We start from the raw sequence: 26,418 nt of genomic DNA, 5'->3' as shown, positions 1-26,418 counted from the left end.
CTCTCCAGTCCACTGTAAGTAAAGCCACACCCTCCAGCAAGACTCATTATACACTCTCCAGTCCACTGTAAGTAAAGCCAAACCTCCCAACAATACAACTATATATTTGCCTGATTACGTCGATTTCTGTGTGGAATCAGAACCTATTCTCTTTTTATAACAGATTTATACACCAATTTTTAGAATACATGTCTTGTATTGTTGTGTTGAATATTGTTCAAATGAGAGAATAGGTTTAATCTTATCATATTTCAGATATTTGATATAAATTAATCATGTGAGCAGTTTAATATAGAAGGAGATTCTTATCCTTCTGCTGATATCTTAGACCCTCCCAAAAGTGTCATATATTTGTTTATGTCCTTACACATGATCATATCTATCCACCTTTGGATAAGTTCGATCAAACTCATGTCATAAATAAGTTATACAATGTCATTCAAATCACCATCAAGATTTTATTTGGCTTAATATGTTATATCTTGAATTTCACGCTTAGAAAGTAGAATCACTGTCAGACACAACACTATACGAGTAAATTGTTAAACACTTTATATTGTACATTATTTACATTGCTTTAAATAATCCACCTACTGTATAAATTGGCTGTTTCAGGACTGGAGATACAGGCTATTCATTCTACAGAAAATAATTACTTTTTTGTACATTTTTAATAAAACTTGTTAAAGACACTACAGAGTATCTAAATACCCAATGCCGAGTAAATTTATTTAACAACTTTAACCTGCTAGCAGGAATTTTTTTATGGTTTCTTGTATTATTATATTTTTGAAGTTTTTTTTATTTCCTTTAAGTCATATGTAGTTCCACAAGGTGTGCCTCTATTTAATCACAATAAAAGCAAATAGAAAATAAAAAAAACTGTATCCTCCTCTACTATAGAGCAGTAAAACAAAACCAAAAAGGTGCAGCTTCTATCACACTCAGTAATTATACTGTCAACTTAGACAAATAGACAATTCTCTTTATTTCTTATTTCATTAAGAAATATGGTTGCATCACCCAATATAGGCATGTCTTGCTTCACAGGGGTAAAATTTGTTATGATTGGTCGATTAAATATTTAACCAAAGTGAATAAACTTCCACGGCCAAGCCAGAGACCCTGTTTTTTTTTCAGATGTTTCATGTCACTAATTTCATCAGTGATTAATTACCAGGCTTTGAATATGGAACTCAAACACTGGACGAGCTTGGCTCAATATAATTAATTAATTTCAAGCCGCTTTGGGTATGATTAAATTCCTAAATGTCTCAAATGAATCAATGAATTTAATAACTGACAATCTATATACCTAAAAAAAATTCTAAAGAAAAACTAAAATAAAAACAAAACGTGTATGAATTTGGGTGTAGTAATAAGATTCACTTCAAAGTCAAATGTTTATTTTAACTTATTCCTTACAAATTGTGTCATAACACTAAGCTTTGTCTAATGCTCACATTGTTTTTTAAATTAATACACAATTATATTGTTAAATCTAAACTTATTTTTATTTCAACTTAAATCCAATAAAGAAATTGGGGGTGAATTTTGACAATGAAACATTTACTTTATTATATATTATGTGTTCCTCGTAAAGTTATAGGCAAACTATGGTGAGATCAAATTCATCTTAACGCTCGTTATAAACTAACAAACCATATGAAAGCAACAAAAATAAGCAAAATCAATCAAAACATGATTTCTTAAAAATAAAAATATGACTAAACATTTTATTTACAGTGAAATAATAATGATTTCACACTTGAATCCAGTAGCAGTAAATTATTAGAATTTTTGTTGCATTTGTATAATGTACAACTATGTATATCTTTGATATTATGTCTGTATAAGGTTCAACTTAAAGATTCCCTTTCCATTCCTCCAAACATTGAGTTTTGTGTTAACACTATATTTTACTTTAGATAGGCACTTGTCTTACAAGCTACATCCCGTGTAAATGATTGTGATGGTACTAAAATTAAGGATACAAGCTTTTTCAATGTCAGTGTGCTATCCAAAGTGTTTATCATCATTCAGCAGCACTTCTTATCTACTGTCTTGCCTAAAGGTACAAGTCCTGAGGAGAGAACCTCATCATCTTCTAAAGTCAGCATGTCTCTGAAAATATGCGTTTGTGTAAAGATTCATTGACAGATTCCAATTCAAAACCAGTGTGAGAGTTAAAGTGAATAAATTATTTAAATCCCAGTGCATCTTATTTCAAGATATACACCGGAGAATATCCTGAAAAATCTTCAGTTTATAATAGGTTACGTACCTTGTTCCGTCTTCAGTCTTAACTTAAGTCTATGGATGACTAGTTTCGGGTACAAAGACCCATTATCAAATCCTTATTTAAAACATCATATTGAATATGGTCAAAATCCGACGTAAGTCTTCATCAATGTATACATGCAGGTCGACGACACATAAAATTTACACATTTAAAAAACAAAAGTTACAAATACATTTAATACGATAGGCCGGCCACATTGAATACGGGACAAACCGACGCAGGTTACACGGCGGACACGACAGAACTCAGGAACAGGGTACGTAACCTATTGTATATTCGAATATCAGTCTCGGTGGCAAAGATTTTTAAATCTTCAGTTTCTCAGGGAAAATAAGTTGCAGCACTGAAATAGTTATATAAAATTATTGTAATTACATAAATTAGAAAATTGTAGACCTACATGGTTTTTATGATAACAAATTATTCATATATACAGTCATATGTTTAATGCTTTAAAAAAGAAGATTAAGCTTTATTCTCATCTTAATGTATTTCTGAAACTCTGACCACAGTTTTAAGACACTATAAAGTTTTTGCTTATCCCAAGTTAAAGAACTTGAATTATATTAATTACCTTTTTGTTGCGTGTGTTCTTGAGCAAGATGTTTGTGTATCACACCACTAACACTATTGTCTATATATATATATATATATATATATATGTATATATGTATATTTGTATATATGTATGTATATAATATTTATTTATTTATTTACAAATAATTACACACGCACACTCAATGAAGTGAGGGGGAGGTATTTTTTCATTGATCTCTGTAGTGTTGCAGGTTTTTTTATTGGTTTCAATGATGTAAGTTAATTTAGAAATCGTAGAGCTGGTGTTGTCTTTTTATTTTAGACTATGTGTATTATTTATTTCAAGGTGTTGTCGTGTCATTCGAGCCGATACTATGCCACTGACATACGTAAATATTTTTAAATATGTTGAAAACAGTTAGTGATACAAATATAGCTTAAGAACACTCCTTGAAGTTACCACACAAACTGGTGAAATGTATTGGATGATACACAAACATCTTACTCGAGAAAACACGGAACAGAAAAAGGTAATTTACCTGAAATTTATTTACCGTACCTTGAAATTGATACGATGACATTGGTGATGTTGTGTCCAGTCTTTGAGCTGGTTTCATAGAAGATGGCTCCATTTTCCTTTGCCATCCGCTGTCCTTGTTCTGTAGAGACGCAAGTAATTCCTTTCAATTTTGCCTCCTCTCGAAGATCCACTTTGTTTCCGCATAAGTAAATAGGAATTTTCTTTGTTGAACAATCCTAATGAAATGTTAATGTATAGGTTACAAAATCTGTTAAATTCGGAACAGTAAGTTTAGTAAAACAGATAAACGGTATTGTGTAAGAATAAAAATGCTTTTAGTAAAAGTAAATTATACCCTTTGACCACCTCATTACTTTGTAATTGTCTTTAAATTAAATTACATCCGCAAACATTTTTTGTACTGTACAGTTATAATTATTTTTGTAACTAGTGTCCAAAGCGGTATTTTGCTGCACTCGAGAAAATTTCATGAGCCGCCTCTCAAATGCAGCAAAGATACTTTGCACTCTTATACATTATATTTTTCCTACAGTTACCAAAAAGCATATAAATAATGTGTAATTGTATATGTATATAAAGGTTGAATTTTACCATACAGTTTCACAAATTAACAAACTCAAACCTAAATAAAATTGTCTCACAAACAAATCAAAACCTAAATGAAATTGTTTCACAAATTAGCGAATAAAATATTTAATGAAATTTTACAAACATACCATAAATGAATCAAAATCTGAATACAATTTTTGGTTTGTAATGTATATGTTAACATGTAGCAACAGGTTTATATGTTAAGTTAAATAGTTGTATCAATAGTCAAAGGTTAGTTCTAAGTCCAAGGCGTTGAATGACAAATAAACACTGCACCAGCTGATTGATTTAGTAGTGTTACCAATTTTTTTTTTCAAGCATACATGTATTATGTGTCTAATACCATCACACTATTTGGTATCATTTAGTTAAATACTGGAGCACGGGAAAGTAAAATGAGAGCAGAAAGTAAGTAAATGCAGGAAACTAGCTACTTTGCGTGTTATAATCAGTGCGAGAAAGCCCACTTTGTCAGGTAACTGAAGGAAAATTATTTTATATCAGCAGACAAAGTAACATATTTTCACCTCTATTGACTGCAGCCAATGCCGAACATTCAAGAAGGATCGCTCATTTGTTGTGTCGTATATAAGAATTACCCCGTCAGAACGGCGGAAGTAGGTCTTCGTCATGGATCTAAACCTTTCTTGGCCTGAAAATACGTGTTTTAATTTAGAATTGAAAAAAATCATAACAACTAATCGTCAGCTCATGCTGAATATTCTATTATATTTCTTACAACTAAATGTAAAGACAATTAGGTCTAGTCTAAGTTTCACAAAAGGGTTTTAGAGTATAAAAGATACATGTATTCAGATTGAGTCCCTGAGCCATCCACAGCACTCATATGTCTCAAATATGTCCTTAACACTACTGGCATAATATTAGTACTCTAATAAGCCCAATGCTACGGTTTCAACATGATTTTTTACAAGTTTTAAAAATTACACTACAGAAAAAAACCCTCACTGATATCTAGTTGACTGTAAACAATTTATTAGAATTGTTCGACTCCAACGTCACCTTTATTTAGCCCTGCAAATAACTTTTTAATACATGATCAATTTCAAAAGATATTATCCAAACCAAGCAGGTTGAAACATGTATTATTTTACCAGCTGTATCCCAGAGCTGCAGAGTAATGTTCTTCATGTCAATCCTGATGGTCTTCACTTGGAAATCCACACCTGGAAAACGAATAACAGTTTATTCGACTTTTAATCTGTGTATAGGGAAGCAACACCTGTTTGAACACACACTTGCACGGTGCTCTATTGTACAAACAAGAAGCACATTAATGCTTCATCCACTACAATAATGTTATAATACTTAACTCAAACTCGCTCATTCACTGATCACCATCCTTCAAAAACAAAAATTGTACGAAACTTGACAATAGGCTTGATGAAACCTTAACTCTTTTTATCCAAAACAATAATGAAATTGAAAATATACAAAAAACTGTGTAACATTGAAAACTGTGTCTGGCATATAGTCATGCAGGCTGAAAGAATGAACTATTAGATGCCATTGAATTTAAGGATTTCTCGAATGATACACTTAATTCCAACAATTATTTATCTGCTTTGGTAGTTGCGTCATAGTATAGGTTTCAAATATAATTGTTGATATGTATAGGCTATAATTTGTTATGTGATGTAGCTCTACAAATTTTAAATAATAGTTTAACTTTTGAAATAAAAGATACAATGATTTATCCCCGAGGTGGATTATTTTTTGATAAAATACTTAAACCCCAAGTGTTTTTGTAGGATTACACCACAAAAAAATAGACAATTCAACTACTACAAATATAGATAAAAACTTCTATGCATAACTTATTGAAGGTTAAAGATAAATTTACCTAAAGTGGAGCCCAGGTTCACAGCAAAGATACCCTTGGAGAATCTGTGAATGAAGCAGCTTTTGCCGACCGCAGCATCACCAGCAAATACGATCTTGTAGGTTCTATCTGGAGGTCCGGTCGGTTCTAGGTCACAGAACCCACTTCCCAAGCTGTCCACGAGTTTATTGGTGGATGTTGCAGTGATATTCTGCTCCTCTAAACTTATCTGGAAGTGTGTACAAAAAGAGGAGAGAGTTAATATATACGATTCTGCTAAACATTGATACATTTTATCTTAAAATAAGACACCATATAACCATATCACCATATAATAAGACACAATCTGTGAATTTTTTGTTGATAGCATTCAAGAAACTTGAGGGAAATCATCCAAAAACCAAGGTAACAAAACTAAAATAAAGAAATAATCATTAAAATTACTTATTTATAATACTGTTTCCAAACCAAACACTACACTCAACTAAATATCACAAAACCGAACAGTAAGGTAAGGTAACTAGGGACTTTGAGAGAAGTTTGGAAAATCAAACCATTTTTAACCATACTAAACTTTTCATTACAAACTAGTTTATCAGAGTTTTACCTAAATTTGAAAAGGTTAATCTAAACATTTCATTAAGTCCAGTAGTAGCAGTGTTATTATGTTTAAAGATTTTATCGTCTTCGGACAACAACCGTGTCAAAGTTATTCGATACATCAACTGTGCAGAGCTCAAGTCGCCCTGAAGATGGCATTCTACATCCAGGCCAAAATGTTGGTGAAGAAAGTGTTTAATTTATTTTGACATGGTCGTCGTCTTAAGACGATGAATCAACAATATGTGCCTTTAGAAACCTAGCCACGAAGTTATTATTTTTTGTTAAATACCAACATATTTTTGTGTGTTCTGACAAACTCTACTTACATTGTGATATTCTCCTTCGCTGTTACGGCTTTGTTCGAGGTAAGAGTGGCTGTCCAAATCGTAATCCATTTGTTCTCGTAGGGTAGAACGGCCACTGTCAGCTAAATCATGTACAATTTTCATCATGAGTTTATCATTTTAAATATAACTGTCAAAATCTGGTGAGGATACAAAGCTATCTTGGTAGAGGATTATTAATTGTTTCTCTGTTAGGCTCTAGACTGGTTTAAAAGAAAAGGTATAGTTGATACAATATTTGGCCAGTTTAATTGGCTATACAACATCCCTTGCAACTTTGTTCCCTTTTGTCTCTCTGAGGCATTAAAATAGTTAAAGATCAATCAAGTCCCTACTCTTGGCCAGATTGAAGCTTGGAGATGGATGGTTGTAGTGTTAGGAAGATTTTCTCTAAAGACTGATGATTTCAATAGCCTCATCTTTGGTCGCTGTGCAACGTTTCTATAACAGATGTATTGCTCACTCAACTTAGCTAGATCCTTCTTATAAATAGATAAAATAGGAATAGATAATTAATTAAAGCTTGGAGGGAAGGTTTCAAAACTCCGAGTCTACTCACATCTTCAAGACTTGGTTCCTTATAAAATTTCTGACCACTTTTCACTTAATATGAATATTTTAGATGGCTTTGTTAATGCTAGATCTAGTCAAAATAATGATCTCATAGAAATTCGTAAAGTAACTAATGATAGTTTATGTAGGTTAAATGTATGTTTATTGAACACTGACTGGAGTGACTTGTTTTGTATTAATGATGTTAACGAGGCCTTTGATTATTTTTTAAATGTAGTTCTTTGTCAATTCAATGAGTTCTGTCCTGTAAAAAAAATTAAATCCAGTAAAATCCACTCTAGACCTAAGAAAAATAAAAATAAATGGTTTACACCTGAACTTGCAAAGATAAGGGAGTTTTTGACAATTTTTCACAACAGATTAATGGTAGAAGGTGATATAAATAGAATAGAGAGTTTTATGTTAGGTGCAAAAAAATGTACAAAAGCAAAATCAAAGAGGCAAAGCTGAAGTTTAATGACCATAAACTCAATACTTGTGATAACAAAAGTAAGGAGGCCTGGAATATTATAAAGTCTGAATCTGGTAGTTTTAATAAAAATAAATCCAACCCTATTATAGATGTTGACAACTTCAATGACTTTTTTGTCAATGTAGCAAATTTTGATGGTTCAAACAACAATGCACTCTGCAACTCAAATAGGCCTAGTTCTTTTGATTTACTTAATAATCATCCAAAGCAATGTTATACTGAAAATCTTAACTTCATGTGGGAGCATGTATTTCCACAAGATATAGACTTAATCATCAATAATCTGAAAAACTCCACCAGCAAGGATTGTTATGGTTTAACAACAAACATTGTAAAAAAACTCAAGTATGCTCTTGTTCCTCCTCTGACATTCATTATCAATTTAGTTTTACAAAATGGTGTTTTTCCAAATAATCTTAAGCTTACAAAAGTTGTGCCTATTCACAAGAAAGGCGACACTTCATGTCCATCAAATTACAGACCGATTGCGCTTGTCCCGGTATTTGCTAGAGTGTTGTATTTATAACCAAATAAGTGCCTTTTTTAGTAATCATAATTTTCTAAGCAACTCCCAGTTTGGCTTCAGAGCCGGTTTATCAACTATCGATGCTTGTAAGTCAGTTGTTGATGACATTCTGAATGCTTTTGAATCACACGCTTTTTTAGAGTTAACTTTAGTAGATTTAAGTAAAGTATTTGATTGTGTTTCTCATAGCCTGTTGATTGATAAGTTAAGTTACTATGGTGTAAAAGATAAAACTTTAGATCTATTTAAATCATATTTAGGAAATAGATATCAGATGGTATCAGCCAACAATAAAACCTCTCAGTGGAAAGAAGTCACAGCAGGAGTACCCCAGGGTTCTGTACTTGGCCCCTTTTTTGTTTTTAATTGCAATAAATGATCTTCCATCTAATCTTCCTTCAAAATCAGTACTGTATGCAGATGACACCTCCTTAATAGTCTCAAGCAAATCTTTGCAAGAGGTAAAAATTAAAACTGAGGAGATGAAAATAGCAGCCGATAGTTGGTTTAAGGCAAATAAATTTTCAGCAAACAATGACAAAACTGTTTCAATTATTTTTTCACAGACAAATCTTGTATCTGAAGTATCAAATGCTAAACTGCTAGGAATCATATTAGACTGTAAGTTATCTTGGCGTAGTCATACTGAAATGGTTGTTGCAAGGTTAAGTAACTCTTTGTTTCTGCTCAGGAGGTTGAAAAATCATGTTAGTTTAAGTATGTTAATTAATGTTTATTATGCATTCTTTCATTGTCACTTAGTTTATGGGGTAATTTTGTGGGGCAGTAGTAGTGGGGCAGTTAACGTTTTTAAAAAACAGAAAAAAGCAATCCGTATCCTAGCTGGCATAAAAAGTAGAGTTAGTTGTAAGACCTTTTTTCCTGAATACAAAATTCTTACTTTACCAAGTGTGTACATTTTGCGGAATATCATTTTTGTAAAAACAAATATTGAACAATTCTCATCTCGCTCATTAACTCACAATCATTACACCAGACTAAGGAATAATTTGGAGTTACCATCATTAAGACTGGCCTCAACACAGCGCAGCTATAAATATTTACAACTTAAACTTTTCAATGCCCTCCCTGAAAATGTACGCAACTTGCCTATTAAGTCACTGAAAAATGTATTGACCGATTTTTTGAACAGAAAGGTTATCTACTCTATCGAGGAATTTTTATCTTTCAAACATGATGATTTTCTGTAAAATTCTAATTTTTAAGTAGGGTATTGTTTCTAAAGTATGTAATAATGGTTTCATGAACTGTGATATAATAGTCTTTCATAATAATGTTATTTCTGTGAACTTTATTTAAAAATTTATTGTTATTTAGTTTTAAGCTGTATCTTACTGCCAATTTTAGCCTTAATTATTTTGTTATAGGCACTTACCCAACTTGTTTGCTTAACTATAAACAGTATTATTATCATCATTATCAATACATCTCAAATACTTTTGTACAAAAACCCAGTATTATTAGTTTATTAGTATAGCATGTTCATCTATTTACACTTGACTCTGTACATTGTACTTTGAATTGTATATTATCTCCATTGACCTGGCCTATTGTATGACATGTATACTTAATGGCAATAAACTATTTGAATTTGAATTTGAATTTGAATCTAGGCTCCAAGTATTAAGAGAGATGACACCAAGATGATTATGGGAGTAAGGAGGGAACAAGGAGAGAGACAACAGGATTGCCAAAGGGCTAATTTTATTATATAGTGACAACTTCTTTTTGGTTCATCCAGCCTCTAAGGAAATCCATTGAATGAATACTTTTCACAACTTAAGTTAGTTTGTCAAATGATTAAATTGTTCCTCATATTGTTAGTTCAGATTGTGACATTTAATGTAAACATATATCAGGTGTTAACTTTGCACCTACCATATTCAACAGTATATTCAGGAACTGGTATGAAGTAGTTGCTGTCCCCGACTTGGCTATGTGGGGAGGGAGTCCTATGATCCATTATGGCCCTTGAACAGAAAGTGCAGTATAAACAAATTGAAACTAGAAATCAAGTACTGATTTATTCTAAGCATCTTATTTTGACTGATTTTAAACTATATTTTTTGTGGAACAAGTGTTGATATTTTCTGAACATGAAAAGAAATTATTTGGCGTAAACAAATATTTTATGGGTTATTCAATGACATGTTCACTTAACGTTAAATTAACTATACATTTTTTTTATTCATATAGCATATACCACTTTTAAAGCTAAAATGTCATCTTAAACATACAAATTCACTTAAGAGCTGTCAAGGCCTTTCACAACTCATGAGAAAAATGGGGCATTTGAAAAAAAGAGTATTTTGAGGTGCGATCCACAAAGGAGTGTCAGTCGAAAATATTAATTTTAATCCATTTAAGTACTTAAGAATCTAAACAAAATCAGTAAGATTCCAGTGTCTCACAGTGCCTCAGAGCAGTCAAAACCAATCTCCGCACATCTTCATAATTGTTTTAAATACTTCGCCAAATATTTAAGTTTTGTTTTTTGTTGTTGTTTGTATTTTTTTGTTTTATTGTTATATTAAAAGCTGATGTATTCTAAATGAATAAATGACAACTTGTGTCATGACAAAGACTCCCTTTGAGAGTCAAAATCGGTAATCTAGACTTTGACGGATTCACAACAAAGTAATGGATTTTAAATTACATAAGGAGTATCTGGTAGTCAAAACCAGAAAGTAAGTTTACAATTCAATAACTTACAATACGGTAACTAATATTTTGCCGCTAAGTATCTTCAGAAGGAAAAATTAGAATGAGAAAAGAAGCTTTTCTACCTCTCTCTTCTGAAGAAGCCCGTTTTAGGGGCGAAATATCATCATTGAGATGTGAACATTCTTAGTGTTTTCAACTGCCTGGTACTCTTTTCTTAGGTAAGTTAAACTCCATTCCTTTTTCCTTAACATGTAGAGTGCGGCCGTTCCCGATCGGGTACGGTGCTTGGCCCCCGTCCGGTGCGTCCGTACCCCATCGGGAATGGTCGACAATGCCTTTTGTATATCTTCGTTTTTGCTCTAGCGTCGGCCGAAAGTTGACCTATACCACGTTAGCGTGTAGTATCTGACTTGCATTTTGTTGTGGTGTAGGTTGGTAGTACATTTCCCCGTAAAATCCCCGTCAGGCAATCTCAAAAATCAACTTTTTGTCCCGTCTTTTTCCCTCCATTTGGCAATTCAATTACAATGGGACCGGCTACGTTCCAAGCAGTGCTGCTATCTGTGGGTGTTTAGCGAACTACGTCGACTCTCGTTGTAAAGCAGGACATCCCCGCACGTTATTTGCTATACGTCAGACCAAAATTGGAAAGCCAATCACACGCGGCAATCGGGTTTGTTCGACGCTGAGGGCTGCGCCGCACTGGGGATACGCCCGCCATTTGAGGTGCCGCAGGGAACGTGTTAATGTATCCCTAACCCAAGTGCTTTTTCCTACAAAAACCTAACCTCTGGCAGTAAAAAGTATTTAAACCATTATGTATACAATACATTAAAACTTGTTAACAAGGTTAGTTGCATTTATCATGTTCTACTTGTTTCAAGGTAGTCCTATTGTTAGTACCATTTTGGTTTCCGGAGATGATCGTCTGAGTCTATGGAGGAGGCAGGGCTGTAGCATGCTGGGGAACGACCTCCCGTATCCATGATCATCAGAAGACTGTCGTTGGTATCTTGCAGCTTATTGTTGGCTCTCCTGCAATTACAGATAATAATTTTTTCTAATGACAATACAAATAACGTAGACTCAAGTTTAACATGACGTCTTTCATTATTGGTTAATAACAACTTACATAATTCTATATAACGACATAAATCTATAGGTATGTTTCAAAGCTAAATACAGCTTTCTTAATATCCTGTCTCTTGAGCAAATTTGGCTTTCTTACTTAAGAATAAGAATGGATTTTAATAAATTTTAAGTTTAAGCGGATAGAAGAATTAATACCCCCTCCACAGCAAACCTGCAGACTAAGCGAATTTCCATTTACCTGGCTGAATTTCTACTAAAATATTCCTTAAAAATTGTCAGATTTATTTCCTAATTAAATAATATTAATTTTAGTAAGTACTTAGGTTTACTGCTACAGGGAAGATATTGAGGTGTGTTTTTTTATTGCAATTTTGATAGCTTAGTATGAAATATACCAAATTTCCAAATTTAGTTATCCATAAACAAGCAAACTACAACAGTTTATTTATTCTCCATAAGAATGACATGGGAATTATAAATTAAAATATTTTTTTAATTATCTCGGTAACCGTTGGGCATACAACAACGCATCAATGTACAAAGTTTTTTTTTAAGCTCTACAAAATGGTTTGGATAGAAATTATGAAATTTTGTGTTTTAAGAGTCAAAAATGGGAAAAATATATTTTTACCCCATAAAACTCCCCATAAACCCACATTCTCATAGTCCGATCATGCTGGTTCGCGAAATCATTCGAAAAAACGTAGGTTTACACGTTTGTACCAAATTTCATCAAAATCGGATAATTTTTGCTCGAGTTATCGCGCTAACGGACACATATATGTATATGCTGTATATATATTAATTTGAACGGATGGTGTTTTTGGCCTCTGGGGACCTCAAAACGAAAAAGTAAATCAATCCCGGGTCTAGGTCTTACCATAAGACCTACGGTAATAGCTTATTCCCCATATGAGAAATTTGCTAAAAGTATAAAATATATTTTCTTTTAAGAGGAATGGTGAAATTTGCGTTGGAGACTGAAATTGCTTACATATAAGCTATTAGGGCAACTAAAAGTTTTCCACATTACAGAAAGCAAAATGTCCCCTAAAATAAGGCTCTGCTCAGTTTTGCATTTTCTGAGGAAGGCTATCTTAATCAAACAAGAACTTGTATAAAAGCGGAAAAATGCGTAAGTAAAAGTTACTCGCCAATATTAAAACTCATCTATGAAACACAACTGCAGACCACCACAACATCTGTTTCCATTACCAGATTTGTCTTTAAATTGTATAATTATCATTTACAATAAACCACAAAGATAAAAAAAAAACTGTTGTACAAAATAAAATGCAAAACAAGTAAAATAAATTTGCTGTAGCAATTTAAGAATAAAACCTAAGTTTCGGCTTACATTAAAGGGATTAGACGGTAGATCTACTCTTCAATCTGAGGTTTTACTGAACTATTCATTTTATGGTTAAACAGAAAAGTGGCTTTACATGAGCGCTTGAAAAATATTTCAACACACTCCAAAACAACTTGCTCCATAATATCTCCATAGTGCAATAAATAAAATTATTACAAGCATCCAGTAACAGTTAATAGAATTTATAGATGATAGTATATTTGACCATTATTCAATCTTTTAATGATTTATTATTCATAATTTTTCACACAGTTGCAAAGAGCACAGTATGTAAGTTTACCTAGTGTTTAATAAAAGTAAACAAATGTGGCAACATAAATTCATTGAGTCTGTGTGTTGGTTTGAAGGTTATTTGTATATTGCGATCAGCTGTACTATAACGGCAATCAACTCAATAACAGATGTACTTACAGAATATTATAGATTTTTTATTATCTAAACTATAAATATAGCAGGTACCATATCTTTAAAAACAAATTTTATTGATTCAATTACATTGCTGAACTAACAAAGGTTTACATAAACAAACTGAAAAAAACTTCTCAAAATTGAGTATTATATGAGTTTAATTGTTATTTGAAACTGAAATAACTATTTTGTGTATTAAGTGTGCGCAAATTACATCTCTGCCGCTCGAGAACTGTGTCATATACATTTTGAGAGCGGCAATGACTGTGTTCGTAATACACACAAGATTTTTCCACCACCATAATTACTCATCATAACACAACAATAAACTTTTTAGTTGAAGCCTATAAAAAATGTCATTTAGATTATTTTTACGTTTATTTTTTAGGTTATGTTATTTGCTTACCGGTCGTTAATGTACCGGATCCGCGGCTGTGGTTGGTGTAGGAACGCCAACAATTGTAAAATCAGCTGATTAGCGGGCGCAAATAATCCATTCCTGCTCTAGAGTGGAAATGAGCTATTTTGCGTACTGTTTACAGATGTGAAATGTGATCATTTCCATGCAGTGGTAGGAAGAAAAATATTATTACATCTTCCAATGGAGATTGTCACAGTCTCTGATAGTGTTTGATGACTAGTGTGATTGGTGAAATCTATAGCCAATGAAAGTTTCACCAATGAGTATAGATGTTGTGTAAATATTTACTGTATAAATGTGGAAATATTGAGTACTTTTATCATATGTATTTGATTATATCCTTAGTAGCACCAAAACATAATAAAAAAATAGAAGTAATTTGTTTTGACTCACTGCAGCATGCGTAGTTTCTGGTGGATCTGGTCGGTTTGGTTCTGGTACTGGCAAAGTGTGGCGTGTTGACTGTAGAACAACAGTAATTACTTAATCACTCGCTCGACTGAAAATCTGTTTATCGATGAAAGTAATACATTTAAATAAAATATGTTAATTTTGATAATTCTTCTGAGTTTTTCTCGCCACCAATGATGATGTATTGTTTCCAATATTTGGATGAACTGATTGAGTCTTTTCTTAAGGCAACATTGTTTAGAGGCATTTTATTTTAAGAAATGAAAGATGGTGTAATCGCAGTATGCAGTTAATTATGGTAATTAAGATTCAACAATGTATTTTTTTAATATATCTACAGTTATACATTGTTTATTTGTTTAAAATAAAATTGAAAGTTTGTTAAGACATCTAGGTGTCATGTAGGTTTAAATATATAAACAAACATATTGATACTAATCATTAAAACATTACAAACTTTAAAATTCCTTATTAAACAATTCCCCAGCAACAAAATATGTGCGTAAGTTTGTGAACTGACTTGTTTCCACACTAACCATTCTTTAAAAGATGTGGCAATAGCTAAACAAAACTATCTAAAAAAATTTACAAGCATAAAAGTGTAGCTATAATAATATTTAACATGGAATATACATAGAAGAAGCTGTAAGAGAACATTCTTTAATTAAACTAATATTTCATCTGTGTAGTGCCTGTATTTTCTCTCACGCTTGTATCCAACCCCAACAAGCCAGCAGTTAGTTGCTAAGAATAAAGCTTGTGCTAGACATCAAGTTTTTATAAAAAGTACTATTCCATCCTTATATAGCTCACCACCGTGGTTTAAGGGTGAAGTCCCTTTCTCCAAAGTAGTATTAAAGAGATTAGTTACCTATTCAGTTGCATGCACTTGCCCTCGTATTCTGTGCGTAGTTGTGCCATCTCAGTACTGAGTATGGCCAAGTTTGCCTCTTTATCTGCCAACATCAGCTTCAACTGTCTCCTCTCCTCCTCCGATTCATCAGACAAATCTCTGTCCTTGTCTTTGTCCTTCTCCTTCCTCTCAGTCAGGACGTTGTTTACCTGGGAGGATCAGAGCAAACTTTTCAGAAAGATGCATTCACATCAAACCAACTAAAAGGTAGTGTACAAAAATAAACTTTCTATGTTTTTCACAACAAGATAGCAATCTGGAAACACCAGACACAACTTGTAATATGAGCTTACAGTTTACATTATCAAAATGGAGTAACTAGGATAGAATAAGAGTCATAAATAAGTGGGATAGAATAAGTGTCTTAACATATTCACCACCAGATGACACGAGACCACTCATACAGAGGAGTGTGACAGTTGGTAGGCAACGTGTCAAGTAATCATTAATTTGGATAAGCTGTTTTTCTTTACTTTAAGTCCAATTGGATATTTATATAGAATACTTATGGAAGGAGAAAATGTTGAATCAATGTTGATTATGTCAAGTCCAAGTGATATCTTCATTTTATCATTCATTGAAAATCCTTTTAAGTTTTAATATGTAAGGTAATAGCCAAGAAGTTAACAGTATGTAATTAGTTTCTGATTCATAACAAATATAAAGCATTAAGAGTTACCGGTATATAACGCTCCTGGTGGTCCTTTGGAATTACGAGGCATGTTTTTTTAAGTAAGTACCGTTTTTAAATTTCTCCGTTACGGCACTGTGATTGGAATTTTCACAATTTGCGCTGTGTATGGGCATCTATTGATAAGACCTAGCCGGAAATTAGAGAACAATCGGCCGTGTTTACATCCGGATTCGAGCATTCTAAATGGTGCCACCAATTGAGACTGCCGCCGACTATGAAGTGCGCGCTGTAATTAGATTTTTAAGTGCTAAAGGTGTGAGAGCTATTGAAAATCATCGACATATTAGTGAAATGTATGGCGAGGACATTATGAGTGACGGAATGGTACGCAAGTGGATGAGGGCATTTAAATACGGCCCCACCAACGTTCATGATGAGTAACGCACTGGGCGGCGTCATTGCTGTCCCCGTACCCAGTGCGTTGCTCATCATGAACGTTGGTGGGGCCGTCAAAATGCCCTTACCTACTTGCGTACTATTCCGTCACTCATAATGTTCTTGCCATACATTTCACTAATCTGTCGATGATATTCAATAGCTTTTACACCTTTAGCACTTAAAAATCTAATTACAGCGCGCACTTCACAGTCGGCGGCAGTCTCAATTGGTGGCACCATTTTAAATGCCTGAAACCGGATGTAAACACCGCCAATTGTTCTCGAATTTCCGGCTAGGTCTTACCAATAGATGCCCATACACAGCGCAGATGTAGAAAATTCCAATCGCAGTGCTGGAACGGAGAAATTTAAAAACGGTACTTACTTAAAAAACATGCCTCGTATATCTTCAGTTGAATTTTCATGGTTTAGATCTTAAAGAATAACGTACTTATATTATAAGCGAATTAATGTTCTTAAGAATTAAGTACTAAGTTTACAGTTAAGTTTACCTTTTTAAAAAGCCTTAAATGAGTTTGAAGCTCCATTATTTCAGTTTCCATTTTCTTCACAATGGATTTTTTCTCTCCTTCAAATTTTTGCCTAGCCTCTTCTCTTGCTTTTGCTTCAACTTTTGCTACTTGAGAATCAAGCTCTTCCTCCAAGTTTCTCAGCTGACCAATATGTCTTTCATGCTCTCTGAAACAAATACGCATTGATGCTAAGTTGTTTCACCACATAGAGAAACTTGGAAACTTAGTTTGAAACAAGCAGTGCTTAACACTTTGGTCATAGATTTGTTTGCTGAGAGAAAAGCTGTTCACTAAAGTCTCTCCAGAGTTCTGGTGTAGTAGTAACTCGTTTGGTGAAGATCCCAAAACCTGTCTTTTGAGGTATGTGTTAATGTAATCACCGATGAACTTTTAGCTGTTAGATAACTTTGTGATTGTAATTGTTCGGAGCCCTTCTCAACCCAATGTTCACCTATTTAAGATAATTAACACTGATAGGTCTCTAAAGCAACCACTTTCCCTGTATTGGATGTCTCTTTCCTCTAAAACCTCATACAAATTAATAATCTCAAAACAAAGTCACAAAACATTCTACAATGGAAATATTTTAACATTGATATCCCTTAATTCCAATGTCTGTCACTAGACTGCCCCAACTCTGAAAAACATTTGCAGGATTGCATTTACTCTACGTCATTGATGTTTTCAAGCTAAATAATGATTTTTTAAGAGGATGGTGGACTCTATGACCTTGAATCTGTTTAAGGGTGAACTGTACTGATAAAAAGTAGTGACAGGTATCAGGGTCCAAACCCACGACATCGCTGCCTTGGACCCCGAAGTCCTTGACGCTACTGACTGAACCATCAACTCACAAAGTTTTGATTTTATTTGAATTCTAGATAGTTAAGGCCTCTAGTTGTGTAATACTATGGGAATGCAAGGGAGTACCATTCACCATCCTAACAAACTACAGTATACGGTGTTTTAAAGTGTTTTTGCATTCCCCAAGTCAACAATCAAAAGTTTTTTTCTTATCAATGTGACATCAAATTTCACCTGTTGAACATGTCCTCCAACTTCTTATTCTCCTCATGAAGAGTTTTGACGTCATCTATGAGAGAACTGATGGCACCTTCGAACGTAGCCAGGAGTTGTGGGGTTGCCTCGACTGAACGCAGCTCTGTGTAAAGATCCGCCAACTTACTGCCACTGAAAAGTATAAAACTCTGCTATCGACCAGATTGAAACCATATATATGGCAAACTGCAACAGCGTAGCTTCATGAATTAAGCTTTTGCTGAACTTAGCTGGTACTGAAATTGTAACACACAGGTTATGGTTATAAAATTTTGTTTTTTCAAGTATAGTTTTGGTTAAGTGAAATTTTTCTGTTCCCTATACTTTAATAACAAAATCTCCAGTTTGGTCACAGTGATGTGAAATAATTTTGGAGAACTTTTTTTCACCATAATTGATGTATATGGCTACATAGTAGTACATAGTTATATAGTATATAGTGATGTAAAAGGCAAATCTTGTTGAAACAAATAAGTTATTCAAATACATACCAAATAATTGATGAGGGATACCTCTATAGTCAATTTAACGGTCAATATAAAATGTGATAAATTTTAATTATCATTCCATGGGCAAGATATGCAAATTTGAAGCAGTGTTATCATTGTAGTTCCAATGTCAGGCATTCATTCTTCCAGTGAGATAACACTAACCTTGCCCTGCTTATGAATCTTACCTTGTCTACTTATCTGCACCTTGCAGTCTGTCTCTGTACAACATATCTCAACTGTGACTGCCAATGAGGATAAAACGAGAGATTTGTTTTACAACTTGAGTTAGCTATTTTGAAGGGTCAAGAATCACTTATAAATTACAAAAAAAAACAAGGTGATTTGAGATTCTGAATAGCAATTATGGTGGTCACTTCCTAAAAGTACTGAAATACCTTTAACCATATAAGCCTATTATTAGGGTGTAAATGTTTTTTGTGGTAATCAATCACAATATTGTATTGTTTAAAGATGTAATAATGACTATTCATTATTGACTATTGATTGACTATCTTTCAATTACTGCAATAGTTTAGGGTAAATGAATGTGCTGATGATAAAGACTTAGTAAGAACTACAGTAGAACTCCGATTATCCGAATCAATAGGGACCAGACCCCATTCGGATAATCAAAAATTCGGATAATCGGAGTTTTACCGTAATTCCGACAATTTTAAAGAAAAATCCTCATTTTCGGTACTAAGTGAACTTTTAATTAATAATAATTTAAATCAGAACATTTTTACAGTTTACAATGCTCATAGTACAAGTGTTCTATACATGTTATTAAGTCAATAGTGTTCCATCAAAGTCCAAAATTGGCTAAATGTGTTTAATAACAATTCTTTGATATTTTGCAAAACTTATTACTGTAGCTTTACGTTTTTAAAATTGTTGAAATAAGCGATTCGGATAATTGGAGATTCGGTTAATTGGAGTTCGGAAATTGGAGTTCTACTGTATTACAAAGAATGGATATTCCCTACTAATTAAAAGCTATCATTGTTAGATAGAAATCGCGCTTCTAAGTTCTTATATTCAAAACAGGGTGGGCAGGTTTACCTTCAATCAATAGGAGATTTGATTGAAATCAGTGAACTCTGTTACTGCAAGATTAACCAAAGAACTGAATGCCAAAAACTGTGCGAGCCTGAAAAGCTTAGGTCACATATTGACCTGACCTGAGGAAATGAGACAAACAATCCCAGAGTCTTTCCAACAGAGCAGAGGTTAGTTAATAATCTGACACTTCAGGCTGACCACAGCTTATATTGCGACTTTACTTGTCCAAAAATAGGTGTTGGGCGAGTGTGCGTGATTACTATACAAGTATGGTGCACATTTGTGTGACGTACATACTTTTCACCGTACTACCCTATTCTAACCTATTTTCTATCCTCTTTGTTATAGGTACAAGACACCCCAATTTAAGGACTTAAGAATCGACCACTCGCAGCTTCTCTGAAGTGGGAACCACTCTCTGCCATGAAAGTTTTGACTTCTTAGTACGGTATCAAACTTTTTTCTGATTTTTATCTATAGAACTAAGTTAAGTGTAAATTGCTCTCACATAGATAATTATTTGTTTTTATAAACCATGTATGAAGTGTTCAATAACAAAAAAATAATTATAATCAGCTGCTGTCTAGCAATATTCATTATTGTACAGTAGTACGCAGTGATATCCCTTTAATTGAGTCAGCAGCAAACAGCTGTTTTTGAGACTAAATCTATTCATAAAGTCAATGTAGCAAAGTAGAGTAGCTAGACTAACCTCTGATTGAGAAACTTCCTAACAGCAGGTTCTCCGACCCCAGCCACTAGGTTGGCCCAAGCATTCCGAGCCTCAGAATGTCTTCGCTGAACTAGCTGCAACGCCTCCGCCTTCCCTTTGCACACCAGAGTCTCAAACTCCATCGCAGATCCTTTCCTGGCCTGAGGACTGCGGAGGAAGTCACGGAAGCCCCATGCAAAGTCTTCCAGGCTGATCTGTCCATCACCGTCGTGGTCCAGGTCATTGAAGATGGCAACACAATCAGCCTCCAATATGTCAAACTCCATGCAGAGTTCTCTGAAATCGTCCAATCCGATCTTGCCAGTTCCTGTCTTGTCACATGCTTTGAAGAGGCTCTCCAACTGGTTGGAGGACATTCCTTGCCACTACAAAAACCTCGAGTAATAAAGGATTGTTTAAAATTAAGGAGACATAAGGCTTAGGATTTGAGGCATAAGGTATACAGAATATGGTGTTGGTGGAAAAAGGATAGTTCAAAAGAGACAGTTAGTTCATCGCCTAAAGGAGGCAGAGTGATTTAAAAGATTAACTCTCCCAAATCTGAGAGAATAAATTTGTTTTAACCAATAAAACAACTTACTACAGTCTATAGTTAGTTTTAAGGTAATTTAGATTACCTTCAAGACACAACTAAGGGACAACAGCAAGGGACGATTTTAGCTTTGTCCAACACCGCACAGCTGCGTTTGCAACACTCCCTTTTCAAATAGGTGTCAAGTTCTTTAACGTGTTTCCTGAGAAACTAAAAAGCCTAGAGAGTTCCCATTTGTTTAAAACTAGCGAGAGTTGACGAATCTGGTAATCTACGAGGTGGACGAGTTCACAAAATACCTTTGGAGTTGAATTATGATTACAAAGTTTTCTTCCCCGGGGGTTTAGTTTGTTTTTAGTCATTGTTTATTAAATAATTGTTATTGATTTATAGTTTATTGATTCATTTTGTTTTGCATATATATGTATATATTATAAGTAAATGACCATTGTATTTTAATTATTGTATTTATTGTATTGATTGACATTTGCTATACAATCTTTGGTTGTCAAAAGAGCAATGTAAAGACATTATTATTATTATTATAGATCTAAAATTGTAAACTGTTTGGAATTAGTTATTAAATTAAATTCAAACAAAAATCACAACTACACCAACAGCTTCATAGGGATGTGTTACAATCACAGGAACACAATACAGTACAAGTAAACGGTGCCTAAGGTACAAACATTTTGCTATCTACTAGTATAGGGTATTGTGGGACGTATCAACATTTGGCCCAAAGTTGTTGGTGATTTTGGTAGGGTTTTGAACTAACACCTCCACATAACTCTAACCAAAATTTCATACAATCATTACTTGAAACCTTGATGAAACTATTCCAACAAACAACCTTAACTATCTAGTATGACTCCCCCCTTCCCCCCCCCTTCGCAGTAAAATCCCTTAGGCCATCGAAGATATCCATTAAAAGTTGTGAAACTAGTGTTTAAGAGTTTTAACGAAAAGAATATCTACCAACTGTAGGCTACAACTTGTTGTCACTTACTTTTAGGACACACAGATTTCTATATTATTTCAACATACAAATGGTTGTTAAAAAAATTCTTAACTCTGCAAAATGAAAAGATAGTTATTACTTAAATCAAAAACTTGCATTCAAGGGTTTAATGTTAAATGTTGAAAGAAAAAAGTCGTCCCCGACCCCTTGCCATTTTCCAAAAGTTAAATTTAAATTGTTTAAAAACTACACACATTTACTTTAAAATCCAAAATCTTAAATGTAGGGAACAAAGTTAAAAATTAAAATTGTAATATTCCCCGTGAGAGATGCCCTTTCCTACACTCTATGAGGTGATGGTGACGGGGACTCTATCTAAAATAAACAAATACATGACGTTGAAGGCACAATAGAGAAATATGGTGTTTGGCAGGTGGCCTTGAACTAGTACAACATGTGTTGCGACCCACTCGTCAGAGTAATTTCGGAGGGTTCGAGTTTTTCGACAAATTAAATCCACCCCAAGGTCACTATGTGATCACAAAAGTCCTAACACACTTTTAACTCACTTTCCAATGGGTTAAAACCGTAGCAACGAAATCGTCGTGATTTCCTCAGGGAACTGTTTAGGTAATACTTTGTTGTCATCATTATTATTAGGAGACCGATATACAAGCATGTTGTAGCAATAATACATGAAACGTCGATGCATCGACATAGCTCAAGTGTTTATAATCATAAATCATCAGGTTTTGTATCATAAGGTGTTACAAACAAAACGTCAAGCAAAGGTCTTCACACTTTTCCTATCAATAACTTGCCGTTACGTTTATAGACATTTGAAGCTCCGAAGGTGAAATTATTTAATTTGTCTTACCATTTCTATTATTGGTCAGCAAAGTTTCCTTATTTGTAAATCAATAATTGTCATAGACCACGTAAAGACTCAAGTCAGTTTTAAAAGTTGGAAGTTTATAAACTAATCTCGGAAATAAGTAAACCATCTTTTATCACGGAAACTATAACTTCAAGTAAGTGTGCAAAATCACAAGATCGAGTACCTATCACAAACAAACTTAGAACCAAATTTTTGTAAGAAAAGAGTCCAGACAATTTACACGAAAACGTCTAAAAGTCATACAATTCCCGACAGTGCTTTGCTAGACCTAGACATGCAGTTTATAGTGTCTATTGTTAAACGTAAATTAATCACCGTGTCGGAGATTCTATTGTTGAAGTCTGGTAATTTATAAAAGTTATCTTCGTTAATTGATTATTCGTGAAATTATAAACGTTTGTTGTTTCAATAACTTTAAAATACACGATGCGATCACTTTTAGAAAGAAATGTGTCTAACATTATTCTCAATTAGTTACAGGCCTACACCTTTTAACTGTATTTGTCACAACAAAATAGTACGGCTGGGCATATTTCTCAATGTCCTATTTTATTTTATAATATCGAAAAATGGGAGAGAATAACTAGGAATCTGAATATTAATGCAACAAGAAATTAGGCAAATTATTTAAAGAGCCATTCAGTAGTTTAACTGTTTTTAGGTCAACAGAAATGTCAACCTTTCAATGGTTTTTGAACTAATCGAAATATGCGAAGGTTTAAAGGACGTTTGTACAAAGTTTCATAAAATCCACACTTTGAGTTGTAGTGTGTTCAAATAAACTATGTAGCCTACCTATAAGTCCAATAATTAGGTTTATCCACTCTTTAGGTGGTTATTTGGGTCTTACGTCCAAGAGGCACGGGTCCTAAACCCACCAATCACTAGGGGTTATTCACTAACAAAATTTGAGTTGTGGGTTCATTTAGGCTCACTGACGAGATGAAAAACAAATGAATACTATCTTTGAATCTGAAACCCTTTACCCTTACCCTTATTGAAATTTGACTAAACAAACTGAATGAAAGAAGTTTTGCCCGAACCCGACTCAGAGATGCTGGACCTAGATCTAGTCTGTTGACGATGGTTAAATATGTAACCAGCTGAAACCAAATTGAGGTAGATAGCTGAAGTTTGACTACTCTTTAATTAGTTCACATTTATGAACAGTCGTTTTTACATTGGCCAACTTAAACAAGCTTGCAGTATTGTCTCTTTGTTGTAAAGCCTGATAACCAAAGGACCTGATTAAAACGAATTTATACAAACAACTATTTACGAGTGACATTTATCAAAAACCCCGCTGGAAGAATGGGAAGGGGGGGGTATCGCTGATTATGAGACTGCTGTTTATGTCATATCATTAACAGACATTACAGTAAACAAAACATCTTAAATCACGTGTTCATAAGTCTTTGACGGTCTCGACCTAAGAAAAAAAGTTGTAAGTAAAGTACTACCTAAGGTTACTACAGAAATAAAATATTCTTCCCCTAAATTGTTGTGTTTCCAAATGCTTTCCGGTGTTCTCTTACTTATTTTTACACGTGCAGCATTTTAGAAATTCTTTGGCATCTACTGTCCATTCTGCGATTAAATTGGTAAACACACTCTTATTTTAAAAACTCATAAAACATCAATGTTTCAATAATAATAATTATGCATTGTTATAGGATACTAAATGTATCAAGCGCATTTATTATCATAACTTGTGGCCATCTCAAATCTTTATAACAATAACATGCTATAAAGGACCAAATTCTATATTGCATACACTTAAACGCGTGAAAAGAAAAAGTAAATTTAATTATTAAAAGGAATTGCAGGTTATGTATGAATATGGTGGTCTCTTATTCTACTCACATCTGCAGTCTGCTGAAATGTTGTGTCAACTACAACAGCGCACGAGCATGACTAAAGCACACAAGCACTAGCGTAACATGTACACGGCCTTACAACTCACGTCTGTCTACGTCACTTGCGGTGGTTAGGTGCATATAGTGTGCGCAACCTGACTTGGCACATGTCTACGTCACTTGCGGTGGTTAGGTGCATATAGTGCGCGTAGCATGAGTTGGCACATGTCTACGTCACTTGCGGTGGTTAGGTGCATATAGTGTGCGCAACCTGACTTGGCACATGTCTACGTCACTTGCGGTGGTTAGGTGCATATAGTGTGCGCAACCTGACTTGGCACATGTCTACGTCACTTGCAGTGGTTAGGTGCATATAATGTGCGCAACCTGACTTGGCACATGTCTACGTCACTTGCAGTGGTTAGGTGCATATAGTGTGCGCAACCTGACTTGGCATATGTTTGCGTCACTTGCGGTGGTTAGGTGCATATAGTGTACGCAACCTGACTTGGCATATGTTTGCGTCACTTGCGGTGGTTAGGTGCATATAGTGTGCGCAACCTGACTTGGCATCTGTCTACGTCACTTGCGGTGGTTAGGTGCATATAGTGTACGCAACCTGACTTGGCATCTGTCTACGTCACTTGCGGTGGTTAGGTGCATATAGTGTGCGCAACCTGACTTGGCATCTGTCTACGTCACTTGCGGTGGTTAGGTGCATATAGTGTACGCAACCTGACTTGGCATATGTTTGCGTCACTTGCGGTGGTTAGGTGCATATAGTGTGCGCAACCTGACTTGGCATATGTCTACGTCACTTGCGGTGGTTAGGTGCATATAGTGTACGCAACCTGACTTGGCATCTGTCTACGTCACTTGCGGTGGTTAGGTGCATATAGTGTGCGCAACCTGACTTGGCATCTGTCTACGTCACTTGCGGTGGTTAGGTGCATATAGTGTACGCAACCTGACTTGGCATATGTTTGCGTCACTTGCGGTGGTTAGGTGCATATAGTGTGCGCAACCTGACTTGGCATCTGTCTACGTCACTTGCGGTGGTTAGGTGCATATAGTGTACGCAACCTGACTTGGCATATGTTTGCGTCACTTGCGGTGGTTAGGTGCATATAGTGTGCGCAACCTGACTTGGCATCTGTCTACGTCACTTGCGGTGGTTAGGCGCATATAGTGTGCGCAACCTGACTTGGCATCTGTCTACGTCACTTGCGGTGGTTAGGTGCATATAGTGTACGCAACCTGACTTGGCATCTGTCTAGGTCACTTGCGGTGGTTAGGTGCATATAGTGTGCGCAACCTGACTTGGCATATGTCTACGTCACTTGCAGTGGTTAGGTGCATATTGTGTGGGCAACATGACTTGGCATATGTCTACGTCACTTGCAGTGGTTAGGTGCATATAGTGTACGCAACCTGACTTGGCATATGTCTACGTCACTTGCAGTGGTTAGGTGCACATAGTGTACGCAACCTGACTTGGCACATGTCTACGTCACTTGCAGTGGTTAGGTGCATATAGTGAGGCATATGTCTACGTCACCTGCGGTGGTTAGGCGCATATAGTGTTCGC

General features: G+C 34.6%; 1 protein-coding gene across 2 annotated transcripts; it reads right to left on the bottom strand.

The window, feature by feature from the left end:
- Positions 1 to 1,389: 1,389 nt before the first annotated feature.
- On the bottom strand, positions 1,390 to 24,871 carry LOC128998751 (ras and EF-hand domain-containing protein homolog). Of its 2 annotated transcripts, none has more exons than XM_054425086.1 (14): positions 24,838 to 24,871; positions 20,563 to 20,948; positions 18,277 to 18,429; positions 17,218 to 17,404; positions 15,593 to 15,783; positions 14,704 to 14,772; positions 11,921 to 12,052; positions 10,232 to 10,323; positions 6,744 to 6,844; positions 5,836 to 6,043; positions 5,087 to 5,158; positions 4,499 to 4,623; positions 3,399 to 3,595; positions 1,390 to 2,124 (listed from the first exon to the last, which is right to left on the bottom strand). In XM_054425086.1, exons 2-14 carry the CDS (start codon positions 20,937 to 20,939, stop codon positions 2,040 to 2,042), a joined length of 1,989 nt encoding a protein of 662 aa, XP_054281061.1. In that variant the 5' UTR covers positions 20,940 to 20,948; positions 24,838 to 24,871; the 3' UTR covers positions 1,390 to 2,039. The 2 variants fall into 2 exon arrangements, with proteins under 2 accessions (XP_054281061.1, XP_054281060.1); XM_054425085.1 differs by lacking the exon at positions 24,838 to 24,871 and adding an exon at positions 22,954 to 23,148.
- Positions 24,872 to 26,418: the final 1,547 nt, after the last annotated feature.

Source organism: Macrosteles quadrilineatus, unplaced genomic scaffold (genome assembly GCF_028750875.1).
Source record: "Macrosteles quadrilineatus isolate MER2022 unplaced genomic scaffold, UCM_ALF_1.0 Scaffold_7__1_contigs__length_78375512, whole genome shotgun sequence".
Lineage (NCBI taxonomy): Eukaryota > Metazoa > Arthropoda > Insecta > Hemiptera > Cicadellidae > Macrosteles > Macrosteles quadrilineatus.
The sequence above is the reverse complement of the archived record's forward strand: the minus strand, read 5'-3'. Positions and strand labels throughout refer to the sequence as shown.

What these genes read in the sequence shown, in the direction of transcription:
- LOC128998751 (XM_054425085.1), bottom strand. An exon ending in GAACCTGGGCTCCACTTTAG is followed by an intron (nt 5,159 to 5,835) that starts GTAAATTTATCT and finishes TTCGTTTTCCAG; the next exon opens with GTGTGGATTTCCAAGTGAAG. An exon ending in GCAGCTCTGGGATACAGCTG is followed by an intron (nt 4,624 to 5,086) that starts GTAAAATAATAC and finishes ACGTATTTTCAG; the next exon opens with GCCAAGAAAGGTTTAGATCC.